Source organism: Rhea pennata, chromosome 1 (assembly GCF_028389875.1).
Source record: "Rhea pennata isolate bPtePen1 chromosome 1, bPtePen1.pri, whole genome shotgun sequence".
In the NCBI taxonomy this organism is placed as follows: Eukaryota; Metazoa; Chordata; class Aves; order Rheiformes; family Rheidae; genus Rhea; species Rhea pennata.
The window spans coordinates 59,255,009-59,280,203 of NC_084663.1; the positions used below are offsets into that span (position 1 = coordinate 59,255,009).

The 25,195-nt window shown below is 40.3% G+C and overlaps 2 protein-coding genes across 3 annotated transcripts in view; one reads left to right on the top strand and one right to left on the bottom strand.

Annotated features, from left to right (window-relative positions):
* The window catches only part of SYN3 (synapsin III), a 183,536-nt gene that overhangs the window by 62,717 nt on the left and 95,624 nt on the right, over positions 1 to 25,195 (top strand). The window lies entirely within an intron of this gene.
* The window catches only part of TIMP3 (TIMP metallopeptidase inhibitor 3), a 40,271-nt gene that overhangs the window by 11,050 nt on the left and 4,026 nt on the right, over positions 1 to 25,195 (bottom strand). The window contains exon 2 of the mRNA XM_062588938.1: positions 1,839 to 1,921. Within this exon, the coding sequence (XP_062444922.1) occupies positions 1,839 to 1,921 (83 nt within the window). The remainder of the gene's footprint in view (positions 1 to 1,838; positions 1,922 to 25,195) is intronic.

Here is a 25,195-nt window from a genome sequence, read left to right on the forward strand (position 1 = left end):
AACATGAACCACCAGGGCAGAATTCTGAGAGCTATAACCTCTGTTAGTGCTAGACCACTACCTCGTGGCAGTCTACAGAGTCTTCTGGGAAATCAGCACTTGAAGGCTGTCACGCAGTTGCCGAGACATGTTTCCCCCTCCTTATTTGCATGCTTTACTGTCAGGTATCTTAATGCATGTCATCTCATTTTCAGATGGCTGTACAAGTGCTGTGCTGACCTTGTTCCTCAGGACAAGAGGGGCAGAAATCAGCTGCTCTTATTGGGTCTAGAGAAGAACTTACTATGTGCACACTCCTGCACAGCAGGTGCTTTATATCTGAAATTTCAGTGCTCATGCAGAGGAGTAATGAAATGTAACAGCATAAGTTGTTTCAGAAGTACTGTCATTCTGGATCACCACTGCACTCTTTAGTGGCCATACACACAGGAAAACGTTATAACTCAAGTGCCAAACTCTTGGAACAGCATGAAGAAGTGTTGGCGTCCTGGGCAGAGAGGAATAAAGCGAGAAACAGAAGAGCTGATGAAGCTATTGCAGCATGTGGATGCTAAGTAGCTTTGTGAAGTGAGGTACATTGGCTGAGGTAGAGGGTGACAAAGCTGGACAAGAACAGCACAGTATGCTGGTTAGGCCAGAGAGAGTTAGCAAAAAAAAAAAAAAAAAAAAAAAAGTGGCAGCATTGTCTCACTTCTGCCAACAAAACCAGTTGCCTCTCTTACAAATACAAATTGGCTAACACATATATGTTTTCTTTTTAAGCAAAAAGGCATTTTTTTAAGATTAAGGAAATTAATAACCCCCACACATCATGCCCTCTTATGCAAAGTGCAAGCATTCCATTCTCGTGGAAGAACCATGCCAACACCAGATTTGGCTATGTGTGCGGTTTTGTGACAGCTTATGAAACAGCCTTCATGTCTCTTCTTCAGAGCTTTGTTGCTTAGCTATAAACTGCCTTATAAAGAGAGTTACTGTTATGAAGTAGGCAAGTGACTATTTTTTCTGAACCTTTAGTTTGTCTAATATGTTTCAGATTTCTGCAATCTCTGCCAAGCTTTTCCATTCCCCCACCACCACCTTTTTTAAAAAGGACATAAACCAGTCTTATGACTGGAGTAGTGTAGCCAAAAAAAACAACCCAGGGCTGATTTTTAACATTACATAACAAGGGGTCAGTTAAAAAAAATCAAATAAGGAAGAAAGTCCAAAGCAACAGGTTGAGCACAATCTGTGTAGCAAAGGATTAGGGCTCTAGAGGGAGGAACTAGAGAAACCAAAGGACTGACATTTGAGATGCACCTCTTTTCACCTCCAAGTCAACAGTTTAGAGTTCTTCCAAGCTGAGGGTATCTGATAGCTACAGTGTTTACTTTAGCACTGTAACAGTTTCATTTGTTCTGTGTATGGAAAAAATGCTATCATTCTAATTGGTGGTCACAAAGAACACAAGGAAAGAAAAGAGATGAAAAAGTCCATTCTCACATCTTGAACTTAATGAAAGTACTGCATGAAAAGGCTTGCATTTCCACAGTCTAATGTTGAACACAAACAGGACTCTGGCATCCAGAGGGGTTCATCTGGCATCTTCCACCACCAGAAATATTAAAAATAAGGAAAGAATTCAAGTATTCAGCATTGTATGTCAAGCATGGCCTATTATTGCTCCTTACCCCTCTCACAAAATTTTATGTCAATTACTGGCCATCACCATTCTGACTGACCAAAAGAAAAGTTGCAGTGTTGTTATTTTTAAGATGCAGCCTCTGTTGGTTATTACACATTAATTAGAATCATTATCATATCTACAAGCCTATGTAAAATGCCTGCAAACATACCTTCATCTGCTTGACAGTGTATCGCATTGTCCCAAATGGTCCATCTTTCATGAGCTTCTTCCCCACAACTTTAGCTCGGATCACTGTCATAAAGAGGAAAAATACAAGAAATTACATATAACCTTACAGTTGGATATAGACCACCAGATCTTCCAGTTTCACAGATTTAAGCTATACCCTTCACTTCAAAAAAGCCACTGGGATGAATTATTCCGTGAAATAAAACAAAACTCCACGCCAAACATCCTCCAGATTATTCCAAACCCCCCACACAGTGAAGGCATGGGAAAAATAGGATGTCAAACGAATTATTTATTTAGAAGAAATCTAGTTCTGCATAAAGAGTAAGAACTACTTGTGTTGAAGTCTCACAGAAATCCATAAAACAGACTATAGCTAGGATAAGAAAGGTTAAAATCTTTCCACCAAGTCAATGAAGTTCATATTGAATGTTCTTCAGCACAGTGAAATTTAACAAGTAGCTACTTTTAAGTTTTACTGTGTGTGTCTCATGCAGACTCTGTTTCCCAACAGCCATGACAATCCAGCTCAATGGAATGTCCCACATGCAAGGACTTCATTACAGCGGTCACCTTTGAGTGCAACAAAACTCCCAATCCCTTTGAACAAATGGCTACTATGCACAAACATATCATTCTGCAACCAGCAAGTCCACAGTGAAAGCAGCCGGGGCAGCTGGAAATGACCATCAGAACTCAAGTATACTGCATTTAATTTATTTGTGGATGCTCAGGTGCAGAGGGAGCATGACAGAGAGCATGTGTGTGTTTCTGCACCCAAAGTCTAGCCAGACACATACCTCCACAGCGTCACATATGCACCACAGCAATGCCAACTGAGCCTCAACTACCACAAATGAGGATTTGTAGGTCCTTCAAATATATCTAGCAAGTAGTTTACAGTTATTGTGTAATGAACAGTTCTCCCGCTCTTGTATTTTTGGGGCATTGCACAAAGAACTACTGCAGAATCTATCCTCTTCTTTGAAAAAGGCCTGCAATCACCTTCTTAACTCAGCAGGAGAGCAAAGCTTAGTGACAGGGTAAGAATTATTTCTCTAAACTCTCTCCCCTAGAACAATTGTAATGTTATGCAAGCACCAAAGGTGGCTTAATCTTTACAAGGGCTGCAGAAAATGAGATTGGAGAGGACCAATCCTTGCAGAAGTAAGAATCCTTGCTAGAAAATGCTGTACCCCAATAACTTGTACAAAAACAAAACAAAGAACTCAAATTTCTATCAGCCAAGAGAAACATCAAAACTGCCCTATGACCACTTAAACTTACCTAAAATATTATCTGATCATTAGGCTACTCATTATGGAAGCCACGAAAATTTTCCAGTAGTACATAATCCAAAGGATGCAACATATTCATAACATGATTGAAGATGTAAAGCCGTAACATATAAATCCTCCCAAAATTCTTTTTTTTTTTTTTTTTTTTTTTAGCATTAGAGAAAATGTCAGATAGTTTTACATACAACTCTCACATGCACAGAGCCATTGCAGTCAGTGCTGATTTATATTCACCAAAGATCTGGCCCAAAGTTTCCAGATTTCTGAAATCCAGCAACTAAGGAGGACCACATAAACTCTCTCTCTCTCTCTCTCTCTCCTCTGAGTGTAAGGTCCTAACCGTAACTTCCTACATAGGAAAAGGGTACTCCTTCCACAGAAACGTTTTGCAGCATTTTATCCGCATTTTGTTGAACATACCATATTCATGCATCACAGGAAGTACTTTATTATAAAGCAGGGAGGCAAGAGTTGGAGAAAGAGGTGTAAGATACTCCTTTACAAGCAGAAAAAAACAAGTTACCATTTGCATTAAAGTAGTACCTAAGGGGAGCAACAAAGTTCAGAGATCCACCTGGCTAGGTATGTAAGACATTAAACAAGGACATTGCTGCTTGTTAGTACATTCAAACAGATAAAAGCCTACTGAAAGAAATGGAAAAAAGAGGAGGGTAACTACTGCTCATTGCCTAGACCAAGATAATGAGGTGAGCAGGTTGTCCCTACTGACCTAAATGGCACTTCCTGAAGGATCTGGAGAACAGATTTAAAGGAAGAGACATTCCTGGTTATACAAATTGTTTAGACTTGGATTTACTATGTTATTCAAAAGTTTATTAGCTACAGTGAAGCCCTTTCCTTGAGGACTGCAAACATCTTTTAAAAATTAGGTTACTAGGTTGTTCTATTTGTTGGGTGTCGCCACCATCATCAGTGAAACCATAAAAAACAGAGTGCCTAAAAATCAGTGAGAACATAATTTCTCCAAGGCTTTGTGAATTCCAAGGCACTTTACTGATACAGTCTATAAAGAAGAATGTCAAAGGTCTCATCTGTATCTGTTGCATATATAAAAATCAAAATTTTCTATCTTACTGACAATGATAAAGAAATATGCTAAAAGGGATACTGCAAAACACTACCATTCCCAGCCAGTAACATGATCAGCATTAAAGATGACAGGCACTTTTCCATTTGCAGAGAACATAATTCAAAACCTATTTTCTTTGTTTACTTCACTGCTGGCTCAGCAACCCTTTAACTTCCAGCTGAAGCAGCAGAACTTCATGAAGAAACCAACTTTGATTTATGGACAAAAACCAACAACTTTATCACAAGACCAAATATTCAAAACCTGCATCTTCATTAGCACATGACAGCATCCTATTTTCACTACACTTGAAAGCAGGTGGGAGAATCTGTGACTGGTCTAATAAATCCCCATCTCCTTAGATTATTACTTCTCAATACAGTTAGAGAAGAGCCACAATCCAAGCAAATTCATTTGGTGAAAATCATAAAAATCCTTAATTAAGGCTGTTGCTTAGCCCTTTTATAAATGAATTGAGCTCTCTATAACCCAGACATGACCGCCTCTATCACCCCAACAGTGACTTTTCCAGATATGGTCCTTCTTTTCGGCTGCAGTCTAGAACCAACAAGTCTGGAACCAGCAAAGAACACACCCTGCCTCGTTTCTCCCACATTACAGGAGAAATCAAGTGGCTGGCCAAGGAACAAAGGGCCCTCCAACTTAATTGCTATATTCTGTGAGGCTAAATCCCCACTCCCTGGGGATCAGACTCATCCAGGTAACTGCAGAGAAACAGTGGATGGAAGGGACCACTTAGAGCCTGCTCTTACATGCCCAGCTTTATCACCCTAAGCCTCCATGAGAGGAGATGGTGAACAGAGCTCCAAGCTGCAGATCTGTAGTCACATGCTTCCCCAGTTCCTATCTTTGTTCCTGCAAAGTTCTACTGCTAAGCAGCTCTTCACACCTGGTCAGAGGGTAAAGAACATTGTTCCTAACTGAGCAGGGACCATGCATACTTGCCAAAGGACTTTCTTTACCCTCTGCAAAGCATCAGAAATTTATGGTATTTCTGCTGCAAATTCAGTCCTTGTTATGTTAGAGAAGGCTGTTTACTTCTGGGGACTTCTAGTCTACAAGCAGAATGAGGCGAAAGTTGCTGTGACTGCTCCGGGAGAACTTCTTCCTTCTCCCTGAAGCTCTATTACAGTCCTGCTATTACTGATGGGAAACTTTTATCCCACACAAGTGGTCACCGAAATAGCTGCATTTTTTTAAAAACCACAACTCCTTTGAAGTACTGCCTATAAAAATACTCTGAGATGAATGTTTCTCAGTACTTTGAGGTTTCAGGTCAGGTCACTTTGTGAGATTGGAGCAGCTGGCAAGGTCTCATGAGTGATTTCTAATTATTTATGAAAAGTTAAATTAGATGGGGATATAAATCTTTAATAAGATAAGCATGGCAGTTATACCATGATTCAAAGAAGAGAAACCTTAAGGGCTGCTTCTCAAAATTTGATATGATTAAAAAAATGAGGGGGAGAACAGAGAGAAAGAAAACCAGATACAAAAATATTTAGTTGATGTTCTAAAATATATAAATAAATAAATAAATAAATAATAAATAAATAACAACCTGCTCTGTTTGAGGATTCAGGGAATATATCCAATAATAAATGACACAAATGACTAATGTATTTATTTCTTTTCCCTTAGCTTTTTGTTTTTAAACGTAAGCTAGCTTAGTGCTTAAGAAAACAGAGGTGATGGCTGATAGTAGTCCAGGACTAGTGCAGTACAGGCAGCCAGTAGTTTCTAGCTCTCTGGCCTCTCTAGCATGGTACAAACTGTATACCTGCGCACGCACACCCAAACACACACACAAAATCACTTAAATCTTTTTTTCCAAGTAACGTCGGATGAGGTCTTACAAATGCGAACAAGTCATAACAGACACAGGAGAAAAAGGCCCTAGATGCACTTCTACTTGCAGAGACGCACACACATCCAGCTCCACCCAAGTCCTCCTTAATTCATCTCTGCTATGGCCACTTTCTCAAGGGTTCACAAGAAAAATAGGTCTAAAGGTAAGATACGAGGCAGCAGAGAACACTTGCTTTACAATTCAGACTGCAGAGGGTATTCTTTTCATGAAGGATAGAATAGACAAACAGAAAAAGACATGTGATGGAAATGAAAATACGTGAAATTAAAATAAGCATTATTTGCCAAGCTGAGGAGGCAACATGATGGGAGAACTTGTAACTAGCATGCCAATCTCTTCAGCCATGTACATACTAGCTAAACAGCACACACATAATAGCTGATTTCCCAAAAGGCATCAACTTGTCTTAGTTCATTCAAGCCATGTCCTTTATCGGGGTCAGCCACTAGATGGCGACACTATCACAAAACTCGTGTTTTCGTAAGTGACAGGGCAGCGGTACATGTACAAGCTAAGTCCAAACACCAAACACCAAGAATCATAGTTAAAAGACGAACTGCACCATTAGAACCGGATGCTTTCATGTAAGTGGGCTGACTGTCAGTAAGTAGCATTTTTAAATTGAGGCACACACCCTTTAGAGACCAAGCTTTGCACCAAACCCATTTCTTTCATGACCAGTGATCATGAAAGGCTCAGGAAAATAGCAAATGCTATGCTTTTTACTTGTGTTTTCAGGATTTCTTACCTTAGCAGGCAGTATGAGTTTTTTTTAAGTAAGATGTTGGTTGAGATGCACTGCCACTGCATTTAAGTAAATGAAGGACGTAGAGGATTTGTGCTGTTTACTAATGGAGACAGAGGACAAACTGCTGTCCCAGTCATCATGAAGAACATTACAATGCCAAGTAATCAAGGTGTGAAGTAAGTGTAAAGAAAGAGCCAAGGCTAAGATGGGAGCAGTCTGCAGGAAATACCACTTATGGCAAAGTGAGAAAACAGGTTAGCATCATAGAAATCAGGAATTATCTCTGAGAGGTGATGCGTACACATAGCCAGGCATTTATCTGCACACCCACCTTCTTGGCAGTGGGAGTCCTGAAAGAAGGGATGGCTGTGTGGGAAGTCCATTCTTTGACCCCCAAAGGCAGCTAGACAAAACAAAATGCATGAGGAGCAACAGTGTGACCAGGAGGCTAAAGAAAGGTTTCCTCTATTCTGAGGCAACCGATTACATCAGCAGCTGGACAGAGAGTGCCCTGGCCAGCAAAAACTATCCCCAACAGAATGAGGCACTTGGAAATGCTGCCTTAACAGTAAACATGGGACACACCAAGGAGCAGGGCTGTCATTCTATTCCTTCTGATGGACAATACAAGAGTAAAATTTATTCCAAGAACAAAGATTATTCCAAGAGCAGTTTCCTGAGGATCTTTTACCAAATTTACTAGCAGTTCTCCCATTCAGCCTGTCTCACAAGAGCTCCTTGCTATACAGGTGCACACTGGGGTGCTTACATCATGCAGGACTAAGGCTACTGGTATGTCTAAGCCTCTCGAGTAAAACTGAGGTATTAGTTTATTCTGGTATTTATGGGGACCTCTTGGAATGGGTCAAGATGGAATGATTTACACACAGATTTTCCAGTGTTAAGGAAATGCTGAAGGTCCTGTTTAAAAGACAGGACCGCTCTGTGTCCTACTTTGCCTCTCATGAACTGCATTACTCTCCCCACCATCCAGCTGATTTCTTAGCAACAATTAACCAACACTCCTGGCTTCCCTAATAGTAAGTGACCATAGCTGTAAGTGGACAGTGACCTTTGGACAAGGAGTCTGGCCTAGTTGTACACAACCTCTTGGGAAGCTCTGCTGAACTGTGTGGCAGCTGTATACTGACATGAGAAGCAAGAGGGAGTTGAGGGCTTTCTTTGAAAAGGGGACAAGAAAACATCTCACAATTTCCCCTATTTCCACAGCAAAGTAGAATGGAGGATAAAATGCTGTGAACAGGATGGCATCCACAAAGAGTAGGAAAAACAGATAAAAGTATCTAGCTGGTTTGATGATCTGGAAGTTCACTCCTCCTACTGGAGGGGTCTGCACTGGAACTTACCTCCTTCTACATAACTAAAATAGGTCTTTTACAGATTAGAATATTGAATTCGAGGGCTTCTTGCAGAGAGGGAGAAGACTGAAAAAAATGTAAGCAGAGGAGCTTTCTCTTCCCTCGCTCCATCACTACCTCTAGCCAAAACCACAAGAGTCAGGCAAACCTCTTTTTGTTTTGGAACAAGACAATACCAGCAGAGCTGCTACGAAACATCACCAGAGAACTGCACTGAAAACGCAAGAAAGATAGTGAAGTAAGAGGTTCCCTGTTGGCTACCTTTCTCTCATACTCTTCACCAACAAACTAGTTCCTACTAGCGTATTGAACTAGTGGTCCAAATCTTGATCTTTTGCTTTTTCAAAGCACTCTGAGGAATGCTGAGTAAGGAACAGCACCCTCTTCATACTAGTCACCTCTACTCATCCGATAGCTGCAACATAAATACTGCATTAGAAAGAACCTGCATGCACTTGTGCAAAGTGACTCTCAGTTAAATGGGAGCAATTAAATGATTTCACCCAAGCCTCTGTGCTATTTGAATCAACTAATCACAACTGCAGTTGCTAAGTATTAACCAAGTTTCCCAACAGGGCGGCCTTTTAGGCTGCAGATTTCCCCATCTCTGAGAATCTGTTTCCTCGACATGCTACAGTGCCTTGATTTCCAACACTGGAGAAGATACAGAAGTGATACAACTCTTCCAAATAAGACTGTGGTGGCATCAGAACTCTCATTACCTCAGAAAATTATAAATTGCCCAAGAAGGGCTTTTTCTCCTTCAGAGAAGGTTAGTCCTCCCAACAAGACCAGGAATTCAAGATGAAAGGTTGCATAAAACAAGCACAACCGAGGTTATGTTTTGAATCTCTCATGCAGCTTATTAACTAGATACAATTTTTAAGATGGCAGCAGTAGCAAGTATTTTACATCCACATTGTGCATCTCACCCTATGGAAGCCCAAGTGGTATTTCCTTCAAATGCTTTGGAATCAAAGAGAAAGGAAATGTCTTTCTTAGATGTAAACTGCAAATTCTTTTAGACATTTCATTTAGCTTCCTATACGCAATTTGGTTGAAGACTCTTCAGCTTCCCAGCACTGCTCTACATCTAACTCTTGATATCTAGTCATCCTAATCACTAAAGGGTGAAGGTTAGAGGCAATAGGCAAGTATCAGAGTAAAGGAATAAATGAAAATGATGCAAGTGAAGGGAGAGGAGGTGACTGCATCATGATCAGAGCACAGTGGAGAGGCACCTTGCACTTCTCTCTAAGGGATGTTTCCAACAGCGTGTATTTTACTTTATTTTGTGCCACAGAGAACTTCCAAAGAAAAAAAACTGTTTAAGTAAGGTTAGCAATGTTGGAAAGATGGTTGTCAAAACCAACATGCAAAAGTACATCCAGAGCCAACTTACAACAGTGGGTAAAAATAACAAGCATATGACTCAAAGCAGGTCAGGCAATGCTCAACTCAATAACTTTTCCACTTTCTTTTGTTCTATGTGACATTTGGGGAATAAGATTTAACTCAAATCTCACTCGTACATTCAGTTCTTCTAGACACGGAACATGCAGGATGAGGGAAAGTCAGGTTGAGACAGATAAAGCTTAATTTTCTCACAGCTCTTTGGAATTGTTTGAAGGAGCCACAGGTCCAAGTGTTCCACTTGGAGAATATGGTACAAGTGAGGCAAGACCAATTAGGGGCAAATGGAAACCATATGAGATTTTAACGAAACAAGGAGCTGGTGTGCATGGCTTACTGCTCCAGGAACATTTACTGCCTGAAAGGAATGTGCATCTGGCATTGATCGTTTCCCAACCCATCAAGCGAACAGTAACATGGAAAGCAAATTGTAGCATATAAAAAGAGATGGCTTGCCTAAAGGAGTGCACTTAGAAGAGCAGCCTTTGCAAGAAGAAAATATGTAACGCCTGTGATTTAGGGATATGCTTGCAAGTGAGGCCTATCTTGCATTTCAACAGACATGGCCAGGAAAATGAACTACAAGAGAAAGTGGTAAAACAACTAGAACGGAGTGGTAATTTAAGGAACCGATGATCACAGAAACCCCATACTGATTCACATGGAACACACTCTTACTTCCACAGGATCACAGGCTCTGCTTAAAGAATAATGTACTGTTGATTTTAAGCAAGATTAATATACAGTCCTCAAATGCTATGTCTTGCTGCAAGCATTTGAATGACATTGCTTTCACATGTGCATCAAAATGGACACGCAGTGAGGAGATGGGGAACTAAACAGGCAGTGTAGATGCACTGTATTTTCTGTTTTTTTTTTTTTATATATATATTTTTGACTGCAAGTTTCCTAAGAAATTGCAGTTCTTCTAGGAAATAAAAGTCCTTAGCCTGCAAAGTTGCAGATAAGCTACTCTGTTGGGATGTGGTTGTTCCTTTTGTAAGCTGTCCCCTTGCAGTTTGGTATCTGGTTCTCAGTACAAAACCACTATCTTCACCAAGCAGCCAAGACACTGCTTGCAGATATCACAGGAAGACAGGAGGGGAAAAAGGATGCTCTGATCCAGCACTCAACCATATATATGGTGAAGATCCAAGATTTGAACCTTGTGGACGCTATTTCACATTTCACATAGCAGAAAGATATCTAAAACCAGATAAGTAGAACTTGCACATCCTTACTGCTTAATACTAAATCTATTTTCTAGGGTATCTGGAGCTAGCAAGAATAATAAATCCATCACTGTATTTTTCAGACAGGCCATAGAAAATTCCAAAGCCAATTCTGCATATTTATTAGCCTTTCCTAAACCACGGTGCAATCCATAGGCATACGGGGAGCACACATCCAAATGGGCAATGAGGAGGAAGAGGGAGAGTTCTGCTAAAGAGAACATCTGAAAGCAGTTTTCTACCAAGCAGAAGAAACAGGGCTGCTCTGACAACCCATACAAACCTTTGAAAAAGGAAGAATCAAAAGCCACAGGCTTGGACACTCCCTGCTTCAGCAATTTACTTCAGAGGACTCTTCTTTCTTCAGCACCTCGCCCAGCTGGGACTGGTGCCAGCATTCTGTGAGGAGACTGCACTTCTCTGATCACATGTTTTACACACATTTTTGCACGTAGGAGCTAGAGAGGAAGAACTGTTTGGGAACACGTATAGATTTCAAGGGTACTGGGTGGGCCTGCAAATTCCTTCCTGCATTAGAAAACTTGCATTGAACTTATAGACTAAGCAGCTGTCCACGCCAAAAGGATATACATATTTAACCATGTTAGACCTCTTTGTGCTACTCTGCTTTTCCTACTTGCACTGGACCTGACAGAGCATGGCATTAGGCCTTCCTAAGACTGCAATTAAACCTATAGTCAAACATAATTTCTCCTGTGAGAAGCAAGCACCTTTGCCCACCATTGTGCTATGATTTGTTCAGAAGCTGGCAGTTACTTGACAAGCTCTGTGGACTGTCCATAGCTGTTAGATTATGCAACTGGTTTACAATAATGTTTAAGGAATTTAGTAATTGCCCATTTTATTAATGCATGCCCATCATCTAACCACAGTCATAAATGCTACAGAGTAAAACTGAGCTTAGCTACACAAAAAATTTTGCCCTGAAGTCTGGTCACTATGCAAAGACTTAGATGTAGCACTCAGACTGATTCACTGTTCAAAAAGCAAATGGGAAATTTGCCCAAGTCCTCAATCAGCCCCACGCACCACAATTCCCATTTCTGCTACTGTCGGACTATAGGTCAAGGTCAGGAGAGTATCAGGTTAAACTTCACACTGGCCAGCTCATCCACCTGACCAGAACTTTCCAGGATCTCATACAGTACCCTGTGATAAGTTGTTCCAAAATACCATCCTTCATTTTGAACCATTAGAGAGATATTAAAGGTCAGAGGAACTTGGTGTTGATTTGTTGAAGAAATAAGTTTTTTTTAAAAAAAGGGGGGGGGCAGACTGATCCGACATGAGAAATCTCACAGAAGAGGTAATGAAAACATCTGGAAGTCTAAGATGATCTGCCAACACCACAGCTGTTTACATGAAAGACAAATATTGTGCACACTACATTTTCTGGCTTTGAAGACAAAGGATTTTCACCGTATGCAGAAAAGATAGGTAGACACAAGCCAGTTAACTCTGTTCTGCAAACAAGTTTTTTACAGAAACTCCCTAATTGATGGACTGGCCAAAGTTACTCGTTAGAAGTTGAAGTGAAAAGAGAAACAATGTAACCACCTATTTCTTTTGTTATCCAAACTTCCTTCGTGCTAACACTTCATCAAAATTTCACATTTGTGAACAGTCCAACAGGCTCTAATTTGAATAGGCTTCCAGAAGCTATTTGCAACTATCCTGATGCACTCGCACATACATGCTGGTGTTCCCAGTTAATGAGATACGACTCTTGGCTAGACTTCTGTAAGCACAGAGAACTCACTGAACCGTTAATAGTGCCTGTGCATGCCTACCACCCATTGCTGACTCTTTTTTGTACAACAGCTATTTACACAAACACAAGGCTAACCCATAGTGTTTTCTTCCCACCCAGTATTGCTTATCAGTGCTTTTCCTATGGAACTTCTCCAGTCCAACCATATCAATCTTGATGGTGATTTACCTAAAGTAACTTACCAATCAAATAGCTCTGTGCCAGTGGAAGTTTACAGCTTCATAAAGTATTCTTACCAAAAAACCTTCACCAAGTTCCGATTTGGGTGAGTTAATCTTGCATGCTGGTATCAATTCTTAGGAGTCCTTGTAACTTTAGAAGAAACACAACCTCACAAGCCTGGCACAGTTGGTTAGCCCCTTCATAGATTCCCTGCCACAGTGACTGCTATTTCTGCATGTTTTAAGGCCCATTAACTGTTTTGGAAGGCAAAGTTTTCTGGGCACTGCATTGCTGAATGTTTAGAGATCCGGGTAATCATTTCCAGGGAATACACCAAGCTTGACTGCTTCCTGCTTGTCTGAGTCTCCTGAGGCATAACTGTAACAGGACTATTTAGGCAAAGTAATGAATATGAACTACTCTCCCAAGAGCCAACTTTTCATAGCTCCAGTTAAGTTCACACCTGGTGCACAGGTGTAAGCAAGTTTAAACATTGACAAGGAGGGAACTAATGGAAACGTAAGGGGAAATACCTTGTCTCAGTCCACTGGCACCAGCACAGACATGAATTGGTTTGCTCATTAATACAGCAAACCCAAGGAAAACTGCCCACTGCCAAGGACTCAAGCAAGTGAAGAGTTTGTGGATTTGTGCATTACACCGAATTCTCAGCATTCAGAAGAAGTTTATGATAAATCTCGGAGGACTAATGATCTGGAATTTCTCCCAGCTTGAGAGGTAGCATGTAACCTGATCAAAGTCAGCATTTCCAGAAGGAGAAGTTGTTATTGTTAGACCATCAGGGATAGTGCTGGTAGAAATAGTTCTGGAAATGCTTTTTCCTGTCAGGAAATATGGTTTTATTTAAGTTACAGATTTTTAAGAAAAGCATCAACTTCAGCAAAACTGTTTTTACTTTTCCTTCTCAGAAAACTGAAACTTATTTTCACCCTGAATCAGCCTCTCTCTTTAATTTCATGTGAAGTCTAAAGGTTGATATGAAATGACACCTTTGTTCGAAACTGACATTTTAAATTAACCCTTCTTAGATTCAGATGCATCAGAATCATTTTTTTTTCCAGCAAATTCCATCTGAAAACATTGGTATTTTCATTTTTCCTCACATTTCAGAATGAATGTTTTTTCATCATTTCAAAATTCCCTGTGGAACAGAAATTCTAATTCTCTCTAGTAAGTGTCCAGATTCCTCTTCCACTGTATAAATCAGAGGTGACAACAAGAAATTCTAATGATAGAAGCAAGAGTAAATTCCATTCTTCCCCTCATTTGTCAGAAGCAGCAAATAACAAATTCATACCAAACAGCTGCAGGTGCTACAAACTGGAATCATTTCAAAAAGAAAATCATTACCCCTTATGATCTCACAGTATCTAAACTAAACTAAGTACCCAACATGAGAGATCAGTCCTTTAATCACTGTGCCAATAGAAGCCTGTCAGCACTACAGACTGTAAATGAATGTAGATATATTAGAGCTAGCTTTAGAAAGCTACTCAGGATACCACAAACACAATAATTTAACCTGTTTCTCAAGGAAGTGACATAGTCTGCTTAGCACTTGTACTTTGAGACTGTAGGCAAGTCAGCAATTCTGTGACAAATGTCTTCCTATCCCCTTTTTGCTTTCTAGGCATTCCCAATATTTTGAAGCAGTGTCATTTAATTGTAGGCCACTTCCTGAAGGAGCTGCTTCCTTTGACTCTGTTGAATCCAGTGGGAATCTCTCCACTGATTTCAACTGGAGCAGGACCTACATCAGCAGTGGAGGAATCCCTAGACTTAGGAGAACAGCTGTTTGCCCTTACGAAAGAAAAAGCATTCCTGCAGCTGTTTTCCCCTAAGTGCCTTCACTCCAAACTGTAATAGAACTCGAGGGAGGGGGAGAAGGTGGAATTTTAATAACCCATTAAAAAGTAGCATGGGCCATTGCACAGCAAGTCTTTCAGTTCTACTCAAGCAGGGTCACTGCTGCAAGACTCAGACAGCCCTAAGGGCACGGGAAAAGTCCTCTTCTTGTTTTCACATCTCATTCATAGAATGGATAACGAGGGGGAGGGAGGAATCAGCTTTTGGGTTAATTAGCACCATGAACAGACAGCTGCATTGTCATTAGAAGTTCAAGAAGTCATCAGGGTCACCACTGAACTGCAAGATGTACACACACGCACACGAGGCACACGTCTAAGCCTGAATTTTTTGCAGCCTTGCTCCAATCTGATTTTCCACGAACCAAAGGGAAGCACTTTGAGTCAAGAACACTGAACTGCTGTAGTTCTGAGGAGAAGACAGAAGCACAAAGGCACTCCCTCTGAATGGCTGTTGTTCATCCCCTTTGGAACTGCTTAATTTCACACTTAATATAGCAACTAAGAATAGCTACACGTTTTTTTTCCCGCTGAGAAAAATCAGGAGCCTAGCTTATCAACACTTTCTTTTGTCTTCACTTCCAATATTCTGTGGGATAAGCAGAATCTCAGATCAGAAAACAAGAGTTTTAATGTACATACACCATTTTCTTCCACTGCTTGCTCTGGTAAGCAAGGAAACAAAGGAAGTATAAATGAGTATTAGCAAAAATCCAAAACAAGCACATATAAATAATAATGAAAATAAAAAACCATTTAAATAATAAGGACTATCATTAGTTGGGCTTGGAGCAGTGCTAGGATCAGAGAGTCACAATTTGTCTAAAAAGAAATCAAACCATGAAAAACAGTCATTAATTACATTCTAAGGTGTTATAATTTGCAGTAGCATTTTTTTGGTAAGAGTTTTTAGTGAAAAATGTACCGAAGAAAATAAAGGTTCCCCTATTAACTTCTGAAAGGGGCAACTAAGAAACACTTAAAAATTGAAGCATTACTGCTTCAAAAGAAAGCAGACTGGCATTGCCTTGTCTTGTCAGCTGCAACTTTGCTGCCAATACTTTCTAAAACCAAAATGGGGCTAAGATAGTCAATATATTAGAAACTCAACAAACTGTAGTTTTCCTTTACTGAGTGAAACGAGCACAGATCCTATTTGCTTTCACTATTGTATTGGCAGGCAGATCTAATACACCTAGCTCATGAGCATATAGTCTTGTTGAGTGCTTGTTGTTTGCCAAGGGAAATTACTCTGGGAATACAGAAGGGAGATCAGATTCTTTCTTTAACCATTATAACTCTTTCGGTCCCAGTGTGCATTGGTTGTCCACCTTACTGACTTTCAATATGTTTATGATAGTACAGCCGTTGAAGAAACCAGACTGGAGAGGTTCTTATGAGGAAAAAAAGAAAGATGTAACCCAAAATTTCACTTCAGAGGGAACAATTACAGTTCAGAGGGAACAACAGACATCAGACACTTTGGTTCTAGTTGCACAAGTTAAGATCGCTGCTGTGAGCTCTAATAGACTTTGTCATAGAAGGAAGCCCAAGCGCACTACACAGTTACCTTTAGAAAACCTCTCTTGAACTGTTTCCCTTCCATCCAGGACTTTGGGGTAGTTTTTGGAACAAAAACTGCCTTTCACATATTTTTCTACAGCATCTAATATAAGCTGCTGGGGCTGCCTCAAAGCTCCACCACACTATTTTAATAATGACGGTATTCAATCTCTCCTTGTTGGTCCACGTATATATTGAGGAAAACATGCTGGGAGGAACCCTTCCATGTGTTGACTTCATTATGATCAGACAAACAGATACATAGCCTGCACAAAAATGTGACTGCCATCAAGTATGTCAGGACACTATCACCCTAGGATTCCTTTCTGTTTACTCTCCTGTCCTTCCATCAAAAGCACAGGCTAATCAGGATGTGTGTAGGCAATGCTGTCAAATTCACAAGAGGGGAGCTTTGAACAGCACAAAGGACAAAGTTTACGTCAATGGCCCAAGCTGCCATACTTCACAAAAGACAAACAGGAAAAGGTCTCTGTGCAGTTACTGACACAGAAGGGAAAGCAAGACCCAGTTCTTTCCTTTTACCTCTTTCAACAGTCATCAGTTCTGGAGGAAATCAGTATGAGAGGAGGACACTGAGAAACAAACATGAGATCTAGCATTGAGAGGAAGGAACCGATTGACTTGAAAACTTTCCGGTGATAGTGAAAGGTTATTTTCTTCCCATCCAGCCAAATACACAAAATGCTGTCTGCTTTTCCTTCAGTCCATACTGTTTCTTAAACCACATTAAACATATGTGCTTGCCAGCCTGTCTTCCCATGCAGCTTCTGACTTTGTTATGGCTATTTGTCTTTTAAAAGGAAAACTCAATCTGTTGGAAAGTAAATGTCTTCTTGGTATCAAACACAATTTGGTCCACAAGGCCTGATACAGACTTAGCTCAAATACAGCCCTCCCCTTCTCCTGCATACATCAAGACAAGATAGTGTAAATAATTTCCGCAAGCTCACCATGTTACCTGCCTTTGAAAGCTGTCAGCAGATTCTCATAATACTGTGAACAGTACTCATGACTTCACAGCTATGGGGGAAAAAGGGAAAAGAGAGTGACAAAAAGAGAATGACAAAAAAACATCAGAGACCATGTAACAATCCAACAAGCCATTCATCTGCCAGAGCACACGTAGCTACATGAACCCCATGTTCCCTCAGGGCTCTTAATCATGTAATGTTTAGCTGGCAGTGCCTCTCTGGCAGACTCCCTAAGTCACACACCACAGAGATGCAGGACTCTACAGCTATAGATCATTATGCTAGTCTTACAGTCCCATGATTATTTGAGAAGTGTCAGGAGAATGCTCAGCATGAAATATGAATAAATACATGATTCCTATCCTATGGGCCTCTCTGCCAAACAGAAAAGAATAAATCAGAACACCTTGGAAAACTCGTGAGATAGCTGCAATTCAGAATGCATGTGGGAGGTAGATTAGACATTCATATTGATACCATGAATAGACTCTTCATAGTTAAAGTAATGAATGCCTTTAAAGAGTTTTGGAAGGAACTTAAAACTATGTGGTCTAAATTAATCTCTATTTACCAAGAATTAGGATGACAGCCACAGAAGGGAGCTATGGGAAAGTCAGACTCTCCCACATTAGGCTTCTGGGAAGTGTACTTTTTCAGAGTTGGAGTTTTAGCCTAGATGGATGATGTCTATGACCTGCTATCACAGTTTAAATTGCAATGTGCTTATTCCAAAGTGAAGGTGTTAATGGCAAAATACTGATAAGGGTCATTGGCTGTTTGCCAATAGGTCTCATCTAGCTTCTCTCTGAACAGGTAATATACCATTAAAAGCTTTCCGTGATAATTTGAGGTCTCTCAAAGTACCACCTAAAAATTCTTTTGGATATTGTAAAATCTTTGTGTTTCTCTGTGCAGCTGCAAACTGTGTTACACAGTGGGGGAAAGCAGACAGCGGCTTAATTCTATTGAAAATATACTGTCTGTAGAGAAGATGCAAACACTTGCTGAAGTCTCCTTTTGATCTTGATCCTCTAAGGAAATAAGCAACTAAGTCTTTAATCCTCATCTCTTAAAAAAGGAGAAGACAGGTGCTGCTCTTCAAATTTAGAGAAATAAATGAAGGGCTTAGGAATTCATCCTGCCCTAACCCCCAGTACAATCCTTTGCAACGCAGAGGTTCTTGCACAGGAACTGCTGCCCTTGTCTTCCCACACTGCTCTCAGTTTGTGATTTTTGCCCTGCAGGATGCTAAGGGAGCACCGTATATTCTGTGGCTATTAAAGTTCCATACATGATGGCTACTGAAGTGTCCCAGAGGTCACTTCCCTGTTTTATTTCCTCTTGGGCTGACCCTTTTCACCAATGCATTTCAGGTATTCACTATTGCAACTGTTGTACTTTTCTATACAGTGTGGCCCCTGACTAGTGTCTCCTGTTCTTTCTTGAACCTCTTTTCCTCAACTTCCCTCTTTCAAATACCACATTTTGGGGGGGGGGGGGGGGGCTTTTAGCTCTGCTCCATATGCAGTTTATCATTTATTTGAGGAAACTGTTTATTCAGAAACAGGCTCAAGTATCCTAGCCCAGAACTGATTTTAATAAACCATTTTAATAAACCAATTTTAATAAAGCCCGCTTTAGTCTTAAAGGACACCCTCTATGTAGCCATCCATTCCCACTGAAATTTAAAGCAGAGAACCTAGTAACCTCACACTTCAAAAGAGTTGGTCCAAAGGCTGTTTCATACTGTCAACTCAATCCCCTTTAATCTGTAGCATGCATATCTCCAGACCTATGAAAGGCAAGCAGAGTATTTATAGCAGAGTCAGAAAGAGGCAGGAAGTAGGAAACTGGGGCGGGTGTTTGGAAAGTGTATAAAGGGCTTGGAATAGTACGGCCAGCCTGGAACATCTTCCCCAAAAGAATCTGGGGTTTAAGAAAAAATGTCAAAGGAATAGCTGGGTTTATACAGATATCCTCTGGTTCTCCCCCCTCTACCTGTTGCCTTTCCAACACCAGCCATTTCCTGTCTTTCAAAGTCAAGTGGAAGTTTTCCATTCTGTGGTTTTCCTGTCCTGGTACAAGCAAGCACATTTTTCCCTTACATTTTAACTGTTTGTAGACCAGCTCTGAAGCCTGATCTCTAGGAGCACAGCTTCCTATTTACAGCTGACCTAGGAAATTTGAGAAGGCTGATTAAACGTCAGAGGAGCAAGATCTTTGCTTATTCATGTACTCACTGAACATGGGGGACTGAACTTGTTGTCTGAACAAATGCTTCAGTGCTCTTCTATAGAAAATTAACAGACTAACATAATGCCAGCAGTCCCTTCCTACAGGCTACACTGCAGCAACACCCAATAGAGAGGGAAATACTGAGAAAAGGAAACAGATGTTGATGTCCCAGTACTGTAATTACAATAAAGTATGGCAGAGTTAAAATTCATGTCCTTCAGTCTAGGCCAACAGGAGCTTAGATCATTTCAAACACAGCCCTGTGGAATAGTACTCCTGCTTCCTATATGGTGTCACAGGATTTTATTTATTTATTTTTAATGAACCACTAGGGAGCAAGAAGTAATAACACATTATCTGCATGCTGTTGCACCTGGTGTAGCCATTTGTATCTGTGCAAGAGCTGTGCAAATTCAGCACAATTTACAACTGCTTTGCTGAAGTGCCAGTGACCATGCAGTCCAGCAGAACCCTGGGCCTTTTCAGGTAAAACTGAAGGAATTAAGAAGGCAATCTACGGGGTTTTATTTTCTTCTTTGCATCTTTTCACATATCTTTCTTTTTAACTCCCAAATAAACAATTTCCAAGTTCTTGAGGACTAGTGGAATTTCAATGCTCAGATATTTTCACAATAGGATGATCAGGAACCTTTGATTAGAATGCTCACTTTTGTCCAGAATCAACAACAGAAAGGTGCTGTGCGGTGACAGCTCGGCCATTTTCACCTTCTCCCAGTATCTCCTGACTGACAGTGGGTCAGTTTATTGCTTCATGTATCTTCAAAATACCTTTAGAAAATACATTATATCTGACTTATTTTCAACCACCCTTGTTCTTCAACTGTCCAATCTGCATCATTTTCAAACTATGCTGTACTCTTCTTAAAACCACAACCCACCAGGGAAAAAGGAAGAAAGAACCTCTCTGCCTTCTCTGTGCCATGTACTTCTTGAAGGACTGTATGAAAGAACTTTGTATTCATCTAAACAGGGGGAGGCAACAGCTTGGCTAGAGTCCAGATATATTACTCTGGATGTGCTCTGTCCACAGACAGTCCCTCCAGCTGGACTTCTTCAAAGACTAAGCCTTTATCGCCTGTCAGGAACAAAAATGCTACAGGCAGAAGTAGTACCTACACTATAGATCAATCAGTATAGCACCAGTCTGTTGATATGTGGGTTCTCCTACCTACCTACCTACCTCCTATCTATTACAGAGATGGTTTGACTTTGGATCCACCTTGGGCAATGCCCGTTTTCAGATGGGGTGGTCTCTCAGGGTCACAGCTAATGGTTCTTCTTAGTTTTCCCAGCCTGTATCAGGTTATTCAGCAATGCTTCCACACAGTGTCCCTCCTCTCCTCATACCCCAGAGACGACCTCTTGAAGGGCCTTTGCCACTCCAGTAATTCACTACTTCTGTTCCCATTACAAGTTTCCCATTCAACTTATTGCTGTAATCATCCTCTTCCCCTGTCCATAACAGCAGAGACAGAAGTTTTCAGAACTGAGACCACTGACACAGTCCACCGTGCTCCTCCTAGAGCGACATGAGACCTTATCCCTGAGCTGACAGTGGCCTACTCCACATTTTCCCCAAGCACTGCTCTCTGCTGGTACCAGGTGCATTTCAATCCCATGTGAGGTATCTCAAACCAACTCCTTTCTCCCCAAGATGGAATGAGATTCCACATCTCAGGCAAACTGCTACTGATCTTTGATGAGGTTTGATGTTATTTTTTGCATATGTATCTCTGCTGTTTAACTTGAGTTTTACCATCTGTATACTGTTTCTAAGGGCTGAAATTGCCCTTTGTAAAGGTCTTATATAAACATTAGCAGGAATTTGGAACATTCATGGTCAACATTTACTTTACCAGCACGGAACTCAAGGGACTTCTATCTCATTTCCAAGAGAGTCATAAAATCTTTTCTGGCTGGCAGAAATATTGAATAAATAAAATAATCATGGTTGTGTAAAACTACTTGCATTTTTATGTTATTAGACACTGTCAGTTAATGCACTTAATCTTCACTCTGGTCACTAAGGGAACTACTTCACATTGGAGTAGAAGGATGACCATTTTAATAGTAATTTTAAGCTTTCTAGTATTTTTAACAGTCCCCTTTGAAACTTGAAAACATTAAGTCAAACCCATCTTCAATGCAAGATGGTAACATAGTGCTCAGCAGTACATCTGCTTTATCCAAGCTATGATGTTGGACTAGTATTTTCCCTCCATATTGCAAACTGGATCAGATTTAAATCCACTGAAGCCACATTAGTCTCAGTCACATCAGGTCCAGCACTGGCCTAATACTTTAAAATGGTAATAACTTGAAATTCATGTGGCTCATGCTTACTCATTGTAGTGAGTAAAATGTAGCAAAAGAATCAGTATACTGGTTAATATTCTTTTCTCAAGTGATTCCAAAGCAAATACAGCTTAACTCTGAATTTAAGGAAGGACCTATTCCCCTATAGATGAGTAATGCTGGTGATAAGAGTCAGTGGGGGGGCGGGGGGAGATCACTGATACTTTTGGTATATTCTTCTAGGTATCTGCTTTAGAGGAAGAGTTCTGGGTTTTTACTAAAGACATAGCAGCATGCCTCCTCCCCTCTGCCCCACGTGATTAGACCCAGAAGGGTTACTATACAGGATGACCGTCAGCTCTGCAATTTGCAGCAAGTGTTGGGTGCTGCAAAATTGAGTAGAAGTTAAGACATACTTGGAACAGTTCCAAATATATTCAATTACTCCGATCAACTTTGTCTCAATCAGAAGAGTCTACATTAAGTGTGGTTAGCTTAAAAAGCAGCAACAATACAGCCACGCCAGTAAAATCTCAGATATTACACAGAGAGTTCTTCAGAGGTACAGAAGAGCTACAGTAGGCCTTGAAGTTTAATGAACTCGGCATCTGCTTCATTAATTAGTGCTTGAAGGCCCAATTACCCTTTCATATCTTTTACACTACTATCATATCACCAGTATCATTTAAATTGCTTCCAATTTATAACAGTGTGAAAGAGGAAAATCATACCCTGAAAGTCTGGAGCAATATGCAGCACATTAGAGCAAAAGCCTCTTCGTCTTGAACAAAAAAAAAAAAAAAAAAAAGAAAAAAAGAACTCATCTTTAAAACAAAATTCAACCACATGCACTCCAGACATTATTAGAAATGAAATTAGGTCCTCAGCTTAGTTTGGTTCAGAACCGGCAAGCACAGCATGTCTGGCCCTGCTTGTCAACTCAAAACAAGCTATCCTCTCAGGTTTACTAGCTCTTAAGAGCTTTTAGAGAGCATCCGGTGGAAATTTTGTTTAATAACAAGACCTCCTGCTCAGACCAAAGGATTTCATTTCTCTAGTGATGCATGCTTGATTGGATTACATAAGAGTGCCACATGGAACTTGGTGCCATGAGGAAAAAGAAATATGACATCAGACAAAATCAGCACATGGGGAAACTAAGTTTCTGTCTTAATAACTTTAACATCCAGGATCATTTTCATTGTCATGGGATAGCTTGGAGGGAAATAAGAGAAGATAGTCTTCTATCTTCTCAAAACTCAACGATCTGTTCTAGAGTATTCTTTAAAACACCTCCATATTTAACAAGTTACCATCAAATTCCTGTCCTGGAAAACAAACTGACTTCTGCAATTGCTGCATTTAGTCCAAGGTGATTCACTGAGTGTTCCTACTAAAGATTCTTGGCCTCACCATGAATTTCAGGGGGATTTTGCACAAGTAGAGAACCATTTTATCAGATGCGAATTCAGCTGCTCTACCTAAGAGGCTCTGAAAGGCCAGCATAACTATACTTAGTGTCTCAGAAAACATGAAGATGTGCCATCTTGTGCCACTTCTATGGTCAGTCAAACCTGTTCATCTTAAAATCACACAGACACATAAAAGCAGGGCCTTCTCCCCTTTTTGCTAAGAGAAAAATTCTCTTTAAGAGATTTCTTCTAGCACTGCATATGAATGTACATAATGATGTCCCCACCAGCCCATTACTTCCCAGAAATGTTACAGGAACAGCTGTGAGGTACAGAGTTCTCAACAACAGGTGGAGAATTAGGAAAAAAAGAAAAAAAAAAGATGTATCTACACAAAGCAAGAAGCTCTAAGACTCTAGGTTAGAACATCTGGCTATCAGCTGGCACAGAGGTCTTGGTGAAGCTACTTCCTGAAGGAAATCTCGAGTAAGCATGTGCAGTAGTAATGGGATACCAAAGGAGCCTTATATAACATTCTGCACTGTATCTTCCAGACAGTGATTTCCACCATGTTTTTTTACTGAAATATCTGGAGAAGTGAGATCTCTAGATCTCACAAGGTGATCTCTTAACTTCTGTGTTACTGCAGGATTAGGTTCTATTTTAACTGTAGATAACCAGCAAAACAACAAATAAGCAACTTCTGTTTCTATTTCTATTTAATCGAATAGGACAGCTTAGTTTAGAATGGTGATCTGATCAGGAGACATGATCTAGAGTGGGGAACATCCTCTCTCCTCATGATTCTAACACATAAATTGTTTTAATTACATGGAATTTCAATTGCCTCAATTTCTTCCTATGTAAAATAGATTTTTTAAGCTTTACAGAAGCACTTCTCAGGTTTCTTGCTTCTAAAATGCCTTGAAGGGTAGTCCAGTATAAAAATGAAATTGCATCATTACCTTCCCAACAAAGATCTGATTCCTGAGTGGCTATAACAGGAAGCTTTTACAAGAACTATCATGACCCACAACCCCTAAGTTTATTTTTGGAATTCATCTCAATGCAAATAGATGGTATTAGATATTATTGGAGTAGGTGTCTTTTAAATTGTAAATTAATTTCTAAATGGTGAACCTGAAACATCACTTGTTTACCTTAAAGTACAAGATCAAATCCATGATCTCACTGCAGACTGTATACATACAGAAGTCAAAGCTGAATATTGCATGTTCAAAGTGTCATGCCTGATTAAACCATTCTGTACATCCCGTTTAGTTTCCTAGTGAATAGGTAGAATGATCGATTCAAGATAACCAGTGAAAGTAAGAGGGTAAGTTTTCTATTAGGTGCTTAGACTTTGAGCCATCCAAATTCACAAGCTTCCCCAGCCTCTGCTGCCTCTTGCTCTTTTCAGATCACATTCTCAGTTCAGAACTGTTTCGCCACTTCAGGCATTGTGAACTCAATGCCATGGGTATGGTAGGATGGAGAAAGAATGGCTGCCTGTACACAGAGGGACTCTGAGAGCTTGCCTTCATACCCCCCCAAAGCTTGCCAACTCCAAACTTAAGAAGAGTGAGGGGCACTACCCAAGATATCCTTACTGAAATTGACATTTCTTCCCTCGCTATAACCTATAAAAAAGAATTTTCTTTGGAGTTCCTTTGAACTTGGGTAACAGACAGCTAGTAGTGCCATATAGCGAAGTATATTCTGAAGTATATTCACAAGATGAAAGAGAGAGAGGCATGGAACAGACTAAGTATTTTCTCTACTGCTTGCAGACTGGCTTGTCAAAATCCTATTTGCAATTTCTTCCCCTCAATCCTTCTTTTTTCGGAAGGCCAGGGGAGATGCGAGAGGTGTTTTTCCAAACCTATGAAAACAACATTCAACAAGCAAGCTGAAAAGTTCCTGCTGCT